The sequence below is a fragment of the Ornithodoros turicata genome, chromosome 1 (assembly GCF_037126465.1).
Source record: "Ornithodoros turicata isolate Travis chromosome 1, ASM3712646v1, whole genome shotgun sequence".
Taxonomy (NCBI): Eukaryota; Metazoa; Arthropoda; class Arachnida; order Ixodida; family Argasidae; genus Ornithodoros; species Ornithodoros turicata.
In genome coordinates this window covers 127,672,380-127,682,992 of record NC_088201.1, presented here as the reverse complement: position 1 = coordinate 127,682,992, position 10,613 = coordinate 127,672,380, and the positions used below count along the sequence as shown (strand labels likewise).

The 10,613-nt window shown below is 44.5% G+C and overlaps 1 protein-coding gene across 2 annotated transcripts in view; it reads right to left on the bottom strand.

Annotated features, from left to right (window-relative positions):
* Positions 1–4,436: 4,436 nt before the first annotated feature.
* The window catches only part of LOC135368769 (venom metalloproteinase antarease TserMP_A-like), a 186,602-nt gene continuing 180,425 nt past the window's right edge, over positions 4,437–10,613 (bottom strand). For both annotated transcript variants that reach the window (XM_064602288.1, XM_064602280.1), the window contains one exon: positions 4,437–4,668. In XM_064602288.1, coding sequence (XP_064458358.1) covers positions 4,600–4,668 — 69 coding nt within the window. In that variant the 3' untranslated portion in view covers positions 4,437–4,599. The remainder of the gene's footprint in view (positions 4,669–10,613) is intronic.

Here is a 10,613-nt window from a genome sequence, read left to right as displayed (position 1 = left end):
AATAGCCGAACATCATGCTCTACGGAGGTCGCACAGAATAGCGCACGATGAATTTTTCAGCGCAATCTTTGTCAGTCCGACGAAAGGAGGTTGGAAACCCAGCCCTCCCCGACATCGCAGAAAGAGATAAAACAGGCAGGGCTTATCACGTCCGACTTTCGCTGGGATAGTGCTTTCCCTCTCCCAATTTTAAGAACTGTTACTTTTTCTACTATCACTCTGTGGGCTGGCTTCGGAACCTCCTTTCGTCGCACTGAGAGCGATTGCGCTCAAAAAGGCATCGCGCGTTATGGTCCGGTGCCCCGAAAAGCGTGATATTCGGCTATTTTTTCCGATGGGATAGCTCGTGAATATCACTGTCAATTATCATGAATTTGGGTGAATTCGGCACGCTCTTCATATTGGTGGGGTAAAAAAGTGACCTTTACTTGGCAAATTTCCGAGTTCAGTTCGCAAATATTTACATAATTAAACTTGGAGTACATGACATTCACATTAGGAAGTGGCAAAAACCTAATAAGAACAAATGCTGTTGATCGCATGATTCTAGGTGGCGTAGTTTTTTTACTATAATTCAATGACACGTTTTCTGGGACACCCTGTATAGTGTTGGCATGTAGACGTATGCGCATGGCACTAAATGAGCAGTTTGTGGTGACCAAGTAGCCAAACAAGATTGAATATGAGTGATGACTACCGTTGTGAAAAACTGTTTTTTCCTTTCTTGCTAAAATTTGTTTCATTCCATGTATCATTCAAGTTTTTAATTGGCTTAATAGTCCGACAATCTTGAGATAACCATTGACGTCTTTTCTAACAGTTTATTTTTTTCTGAGATAACGTAAGCTATAAACGTCAATCTTTCTTACACGACCGTGTTTTTGAGATCTTCTTGTTTGGGGTATACTTACAGCTGTCGCATACGAGTGTACATTATTTGTATATGTTTTGCTATATATTGTTTACATAAATGTGTTCACCACGTGCAAACACAATGTGCAAAAGTATGCATGGATACAGAGCATACTTCACTTGACGCACTCCTGCGTATTGCTATATGCATGCTCCTGGGGAAAAGAATGTTCTCTTTCACTCTCGTGCATTGCAATATATATATATACATATGTAGATTTAAACTTAGGCCCTTTAAAACTCGTCAGTTGCGTGGTTTGTGCCCATTCATGTGTGCAGGAATTCAAACACGTTTCGAATGGAAGATATTTTAAATTAGAATGATTGAATTCTGTATTCAGTGCTCACCAACTTGCTCTATCCCTCGAATGTGTCTTTCATCATCTTCCTCCTTTCATCTATGCATGGAGCAGTCCTACCCGCACCACATGTTTGCTAGCATTAATTCAATTGAGACAGTGATGCTAAACTAATTGCCCAATTCGTTCTTCTTCTGTGAAGGGGAGCTTCACTGCACGACACGTCGCTTTAGATTGGTTCAATTGAAAATCATTGTTTCTCATTGGCACCCAGTGACCTAATTACTCGATCTGGTTCCTAATTTCCAGTGAATCTTCTTCACCACAACACCTGTTAGAGCGCTGAAACATGAAGCTAGCTTTCCCTCAACACTTCTCATTACTTCAATGAGAAATACCTGCGTTATTCACATTAAATGAATTGGGTGTGTCAGTTCTCATTGAAAGCCATTGGTTCTCATTGGACAAATTTGCTCCTGGTTCCCTGGAAGACTCCTTCACCACATCATCTGCTGGAGCGCTCAAACATGAAGTCAGCGTTCCCGCAACACTTCTCATTACTTCGATGAGAAATACCAGCTTTATTCACATTAAATTAATTGGATGCATAAATTATCATTGAAACTCATTGCAACTGATGCGGGCACTAAATGAGATCGAGTCTGTTTTTTCCAGCAGGGTAGTTTCAGGTTCAGGACATTGTGAGACATTTCATACATGGGCTATCATCAAAAAGTCATCGGGAACACTAAAACAGCCCTGCCTCATGCATGTATAGGTAGTAGCTAACCTTCTTGTGACTTCTGCTCCAGTGTCCTCGCTGCAGTGAGTGCAGCATGCATTATTCACTCTATACATGCCTTATCTGTTAAGGTTTGTCACTTTAGTTATTAGAGTGCGTCGTACAAAGTTCACGTCGAAAAAATTTTCTTTGAAATTCAGGCTAGACCAGTACACAGGACAAGAGCGCGTCTTTCTAATCGACTAATTCTACAGCAATGCTCAGTGACTGTTTCTCGCTTCCCTAACCCTTCCGCTTCCTCAGTGCGCCTTTTACTCCAGCTCTCATACGATCGCCCATACCGTATCCTGCAGTGCACGAACAAACATTTCCCTGTGAACCTGCCTCGGGGAGCGGACACGGTCTCATTAGAGCGCATAGCTCGCAAATGTCGACACCGGTCACAACGCCCCAATCATTTTCCAAGTTTTGGGAGAGATCACTCATTCACCAATCACTGCAAAAGCATAAGTCCACTCAGACCCCAAAGTAGTTGCTACAGGCTTCGTCCATGAATTACCCACTCCCCTGCCGAAGTAACCTCCAACATCGCCACAAGGAACATCTCACAAGCACTCAGTCTCTTCCAAACTCATCTCCCGTCTTCACACGATTGAGTCCTCTAAGAACGAATGCCCCAATCGAGAGCTGCAATCATCGACACAGTACATTACGTCCACACAACGCATTCACACGTGACTCCTCTTTAACGTGTCGAAACAGAGCTAACCGAAAGGACACACTATTCAATGACAGGTTTGTTCCGGTAGTGATCCTGTGCACAAAGGACAGGCCCTGTACAAAGTCGGCCCGTATCGCCTTCACTGGGCGATTTTTACAGGCTGGAGTTGCACACTTCGAAGACGCACAGTACCACGTCGATTTTCCTTCGCTCCCCAATGTACAGACATTGTTCAAATCGAAAGTCAGCCCCACGTAACCCTGGCAAACCAAAAACAAACCACTTTGTACGTAGGCACAATCACTCAGTTCAGGACTGCAGTTCTTCCACTGAGCACATCCCCTATCGACACCTGTAGACTGCAGGTACCTGCACCTACGCGTGCGTCAAACCTTCCTGACTTGCCAGCTATTATCAATCGTTCTTCGTTAAACAGTTCAACATTGTGGAGATTGGCCGTCGTGATTATACACTCTACATATTCAACATGGCTTACCAAATCATCAAGCAAAACTGCTTCTGCATCATAAATGTAAGCAAGCAAACAAATGCAGTCGGGCTATAAAACGTGGAAAACATGCTGCCCAAGTCACTGGGACATTGTTTACGAGGGCTGGTCGGTTTTGCGCAATCAGTATCGTATGCCCGCAATGTTACTGTTCTCAGCAATATCGAGCCCTAGCAGATCGGGAAGTACACACAATATGATTCCGAAAACATGATAACTAATGGCGTTATTTCTTTGAACTGTTTGACACGCGCGTTTTTTTTATATGATTTGAAGATTTCTTTATCGTCTCGCCTTCGTACGCGAGCCAAACCTACGAAGCCTCTCCGTTGCAAACATGAACCACGAGTGCCCTCTATATTTATGTGGTCAATAGTTCGCGTAAGCCTCGCTAAATATTCCATGCGTAAAGGTTGCAAGCTTCTCTCCACTCTTCAGAAGTGCTCTCTTTGTAAAATGAAGTTTAAGAGCACTGACATTATTTAGACCAGTGGTTCTCAACTTATGTTACTGGAAGGAACCCATGATCGTACCAGCATGACCTCAAGGAACTTTCTACACTGAGGCAACTGTGAAGAAGTGGGCGAGGCGAGAAGTAGCACATTTTTATTCTGTCTAACCGATTATTTAAATGTTTAATTATAACTCTTTAATTATTTATTGCTTGAAGCGATAGATAATTAAATAAATTATGATTGCAACGGCGTCGCGAGATATCGATTGATGTTTGCTGGATTCAATCAACTGTTTCACAATACTTCCCAGCAGTTCACGCATTGTGAGTTACCACTGGTGGTAGTAAATCCCAAGTCCACGTAGGCTGGAGAGGCGATTCGAAGTTTCCCCGAAGTAGCTCCGACTCCCCAAATTCTTGTAATCCTTTCGAAACACAAGCGAAAGCGTGGTGCGGAAAAACACTCTCGTTCAGTTGCGGGATGAGCCCACCAATGAAGACCACAGCTGCTGGCTGTACTGTTCGCAATGACCCTCAGCCGCGGCAACCTGGTCTGGTGAACTCGATGTCAATTCCAATGCCAACGATGAAATGTAGAGCACTGTCGGATAACAACATTGTCTGAGAGCGAGCCTTGGTCAGGTTACACTCGCGGGTGCTGAACAGAATCCTGTTCGCGGAGCCTCACGACAAGGTTCGCGGAATTTTCATTTCGTTTCATTTTATTGTTTTTCAATATCCCTGGGTTCCGCGAAACACCGGTTGAGAAACACTAATTTAGAGGGCCAGTTTTCATCGACTGTTATTATTTTATTTTATTAGGTCTCGATAAACTGTTAACTGATACATCACGGTTCCATATGGCTAATGGTGAAATATTGAAGCAATGTACTTCGAAGCTCCATGGGACACATCTCTCCTAAGAGGTTCAGACGTCTTGCAGTTTTCGCCTACAAGTTTGTCCTAAGCTCCTCCATGACGTTTAGGCTTGACTAGGTCCTCTTCTTTGCCGCATATGCCATTAATGCAAACCTGGAAACAACGCCAAATTCAAGTTCTGGGTTATCGTTTCTGGGATCAATGAGGATGAACTAAAATATGGGTCGTGATAGCGTTTGACCGCTTCGGTCGTGTGCTTACGAGAACATGACAGCCTAGCAATATTTTGATGCGCGCAGAATGCGCGGATGACGTCATCTACTAACAAAATACGTGGAGTCATCTTTAAACACAACACCCTATTTCCGGTTTTCGCTCATCCTACCGTGGTATGCTCGCACATTCATGAGAGAAAGGTGGTTAGCTGATATCAAATCGCAGGCATGGACCTTCGATACAAATGCACTCTCACATACTCATTAAGAGGCAGGCAGACGGAGAGACAAGATGAGCGACGACATCCACAATACTTTCTTGTATACAACCGTCGCTCAATGAAGACTCCTTAGACGCCCCCTCACGCATGCGCTTAGTAATCAGTAGAGCGCAGATAAATATGCACCAAAAACTCGTGAAATGTGCATGTAAGTATGCGCGAAAATCTTCAAAACATGTGCTCGTACTAAAATCATTGAATATATGCGACGTTCTTCTTGGTTCTTGGTATGAAAGCAATGCATCTAATACATATGTCAGAAAATGTGAGCATTCTATTAAGGACGACACGGTAGAATAAAGCTACCTTCTTCCAGTACAACAACAAGGACAAAATACCTGCTACATAAGGTAGGGAGTATCCAACTGAACGCTTTGATTTCGGCAGTGCCCCACAGTGCAGAAAATCAGACGTCGCCTCTTTTCGGAAAGGTAAGGAAAGTGACGAAAGCGAAGAGCACGCGCAGCAAACATAATCCGCTGCTGTAAGAAAAGATCTCGAATGTTTCTGGGTATGGTGTGCTTGGCACTGCCTTGATTCTGAATCTTCGTAACTTCTCATGCGGGAGTATCGCGGTTTATAGCTGAAGGCCCCACCCCACCGATATATAAAAATATTAGATTGTGGCCGAAATTTTCTTGAAGGACGACCAAAAGCTTCGCTCAAAGCAGAAAAGTCTTCCAGGACTGGCACACGACCATCCGAAAATACAGCAAAGGATGCCCCATGCATGCATTTTCAGTCTAAATATGCCACACTGTGCAAAACATGCATTTCTATGCACCATATTACCTTGCTAACCTGTCCCAAACCACGACCAAAGCGTTTCTTTATCTTACGTATACGAAACAATATCGATATTTTTTTTTAATTCCGTGTTAGCGCCGCGAAGCAACAGTAACTATGAGCGGCGAACAGACGTGGACAGATTGAGGGAGGACAGCAGGAAGGAGTGCGCGACAGGGGATTAGTATGCGTCCTGGGCCGACTTCAGGGGGAACTGTGCCGACATTTGTCTGAAAAGTCTTTGGAAAACCCAGGGAAAACCTCAGACAGCGCAGCCGCTGACAGGATTCGAACCCGTGTCACCTCCCAGTCTGTGCGTGGAAAGCGATCATCCTAACCACTTGCCACGGGAGCTAGTATATCGAGAAAAAGAAAAGAATGTATGAAAATCTGCGCTCTACTGAACAGGTAAGCCAACCATTACCGTTGGACGCTGCCTGGAGGTAGTCTTACGTTACCCGGACACCAATAACCTCGGATTATGAGTCCCAGTTTTGACTTGTGCAACGTAGTAAACGTGTAAGACCGTACGAGTGGCGGCGTTCCCATTTATACTCCATGGCTGCAATTCGGAAGATTGGGAACACGCCATCCCCTGTGCACTTGGACTGCCTGACACTCGTCTGTGAGTGCCGTGGCGCTATGTTTCTTCGCAGGGGAGAGTTGCTTAGCAGAGAGACTCGGTCGACTTCATACAGTGTGAGGTTGATCGCTGAAGGGGTTGCGACACGTTCTTCTAAGCTATGCGGTGCGAATGTAAACTACGATTGTTAGCATACGGACTACGTGGCACACGATGGTTTGATTTCTGCAGTGCAAGGCTGAGTAGTCCCGAGTTTGCAGTGTCGCCCAGGGAGGGACTATAGCAATAACGTCTCCGGAGGAAGGACGCGCTCAACCGCGCACCACGCATCTGCCTCTCGAATCCATTCTTTCTATACTTCAGGGCGGTCTCCCCTCAGAAACGGTGTTGGTATAGTTGCTTTCTTCACGCCACCGCCAATAGGGGACCGCACCGCTACGAGCTGGACCTCAGTGTATCAAAAGGAAGTTTGGCCATTGAGAGGATAAAAAAAAGAAGAAAAACAGCTCGACCTCTCAATCAAACTTGAGTGCTTTTCATTGGCGGGTCGTTTCTAAGAGAGCCTCTATTTTCATCAGCATGGAACTTAACCTTGGAATGGCGAAGCGAATATTTTTCGACAAAACAGTTTCATGAATTACTGGCACGTCATTCTATAAGTATATATCCTCTTGTCACTGCCCACCAATGTAGCTTCAACTTTCGCCTCCGCTGTCACTATTTGAGCGAAAATTACTTATTTCGTCGCTGATGTCATGCCAAGTGAAGATCGCGATCCCAAGAAAGTTGTATCAGAAACGCCTGTGATGTGTAAAATTTTACATTCTATTCCTGAATTTTATTTACGTACACAACTTTTTCCATTTACGGTTCAATCTGCTTTTGAGCACCAGCCGGCTGTGCACCAAGAAGCGGTTTTGCCGTTCTTACGCTTCCCGACATGCCTCTCTCAATGAAGGCGTCATTCCCTTGAGTTTGCGGAACAAAATGTTGCCCTCATCGAATACCCACCAGCTCGCTCGCACACTCTTAATCTGTTCCTTCACGCCTCTCTCATTCAGATGGCGTTGATAAAACTCGTCGCATGTTTTCTCTTGTATTCCGCAAGAGATATCTGCTCAGTCCAATGAAAACTTGTTCCACCAACTTGATGGGTAAATACAGTAAATTAGGGCGAAATATAGCTCTGACATGCAGACGTCTTGGGTAATGACGTGACGTCGAAGGGCTCACGTGGCTCACGAGAACCAATAGGGATGGCGGTAGCCGGGGCCGACGTTCAGTTTTTGATCCTGGGGAATACACAGTCACACATTCCTAGTTCTACGTCGAGTCTACTGTGGCTGTGACCCCGAGCACAGCCACCGCCATCATTTTTGGTTGTGTCATACTCAGCAACATAACTCGAACACTTTCGCTGTGTTGTACAAGACAAAGCGAATCACAAACGCATATCAAAGTGTCAAAAACGCTTCAAATCATAAAATATTAAACAACCTCTGCATTCTACGGGCTCATTTACACGTGCGTTTAAAAAGCGAGACTGCCCAGCGTTCGCCACACTGCCGAGGGGAGACCGCCACACATAGGCGAGACGCTGGTGTACAAACGCGTCTCGTTGTTGTTGCTACGTCAAGATTGTAAGGACACTTGTGGCGCCATGTGTTCAAATTTATATTGTGAAGCATTTCTGGTTGTACTTTTAGTCATTGGAACGACAGGCGTGACACAATATAATGTGTATGCAGTGAAGGACCGGCAGAAGAAGCGAGACAACTTTTAGTGACAATGAATTAACTTATAATGTATCAGTAGTAGCCCCGCAATTCGATACGCGCATGTGCTGTTGGGGACAGGGTTTGCTAAAATCGCCTGTCAGTACTTCGTCTCCCCATATTTCCTTTGTTGAGCTTGAAAGTGTTTTGCCAATAGCGTATTTGAAGGTGGACCATGTGCTGCACGTGTTTATTACTCGAAAGAAATACAACACCTGGAGGTTTGAGGTAGGAGAGTGCTGATTTAAGACTGCCGTGTCCCCTACAGTCACTTGACTGTTCCATGCGTCCTCAAGGCGCAAACCTCAAGGAGATAGTGTGCCGTTTATCACTAATTATGACCGGTGATTCAATGCCATATTCACAAGAAGACATTGGCAGCACGTACGGGGAATCCCGCTGACATTTTGCATACGTAGAACTCGTATGATGCTGCTTGGTCCTCTTAATAATAATGAGATTTCATGACCTGAGTTAGTTGCTTATTTCCATACATTTAAAGCTCAGCTACGCCGATTTTCGAGCGTTACAGAATGCGATGGTACTCACACGATGTGTTCATATGGGAACACTGATTATGTGCTCAAAATAGTTATCCCATACTCCTCGCGGTTTTTCGAAAAAGTGAATTTTTAGTTTCACTGACATTCCAAGGTATATCTAAACTGGTAGCGTAAACAAGCGAAAATACCAAATCAGACCCATCGGCAAAGCCACCAGCAAGATGTGCGAGCGATCCTGGGTGTTGACAGTAGAGGTACGGTCGTAAACACAAAAACTTTACAACATGGGCGTGGCTTGTGTGTGTACTAATAGGTTATTCATAATTTCAATCTAGAAAAAACTTTCTGTTGCCGCGCTCGTGCATGTATACGAAATCATCTACCACCCGAGTACATTTCCGTGTCCTGCTCCTTTTGCGCATGTGTCACAGTAGGCGTGTTTATCCGTGCATCTCTGTATCCGTGCATTGTGTCCGTGCATTGTAATACTGAGTTGGTACACTTTTTGAGTTAAACAGGAAACGACGTTCACATCTCGGAGCTGTAGACCAAGAACCACTTGTGTGAACAGATAAATACAATGCATCCCCTGTTGCTGGCCCCGCGAAAAAAAAAAAAAAATTCGTCATGGGACGAGCGGCCATGATAGCGTGAGTGTTAGCAGGAATCAGCTGTGCACCAACGATGCCATGTTTCGTTGCAATCTACCTATAATATAGCCACTCACTGAATAAATGCAAACGTCTAATCACTAGGTGTACGTGTAGCTCTAGGAGAGAAATGGAACTTAAGTGAATCTTCCTAATTTCTGTGTGGCCATTACGATGCCCTTCAGTCTGGAATTGTATAAATCTGTGATAACTCTATGCATTTCGAATTGATATGTTTAATTAAACCTGATGTGAATTATTTTTCTGCATTCTCGTCTGGTGTTGTTGGTTGGGTGAGGGAAAGGGTATACAACGCAGACAAAGTGCGCGAATGTAAACATGCCGTGTCTAATTATGCACTACTAATTATTCATAGTGCTGACGTCATCCCTGATATCATTTATTTACAATCGTAGTAGTCCGCTCAACGGATGGATGGCGCTGACCGTCTCTATCATGGCGTCATTATGAAGACACAGGGGCCTACGGGAGTTGCGCTACCATTTTAGATATACCTTGGACATTCCGTCTTGTGGCCCGCAAACCCTGTGTCGACGACACATTCGTGGTCTGCTCGTGCTCCGGCTTGGCATGATATTTGGCTTGGTTTTTTCCGCAAAGCCGGCTGGTTTCTTCTGACGAGCCGTCTGCTGCGCAGATTGACATTGGGGAAGTGATAAACAGTTCGCTATTAGGGAGCCAGTATATTTATGGACTTCATTGAACCCAGGAGGAATGTGAGTTTTGCTTCCTTCGACTGCAAAGCATTTGTTAGGCCTGGTGTGTTCCCTGTTCTGTGCTGCGTGCCGAGAATGCGTGAGCGTTTTGCTCGCGTCTGCAAGAACACTTCAGCATCATGCAGTTCCAATGTTTCAAACCACAACTTTACGAAAGGCGAAAGAAAAAGCTATTGACTGCAACAATCGGTTACAACTACGACTGAGTGCCACCTTCGAAAGCTGCGATTTGATCTGTTTATTTCGCCCATACGAATGTTACGGAAGCAACGCGCAACTGGTTTTACACGACGCCAAAGATATCTCGTCCGGGATGCTATCTTATCTGCAACAGGAGATTGCAGATGCAGGACTAGGCAGTAGACAGGGATGGGCATCGATATATTTTTTGAGTACTTAAATATAAATACAAAATACTTTCTTGAAAGGGGCATTTAAATATTGTTCAACAATACTTTTCAACATGAGTATTTAAATACAAAATATAAATACAGTATTTAAATACCGCAACAACTACACTGTGAGGAAAATGTCATCTGTAATTACAGAAATAACGATGAGCATTACA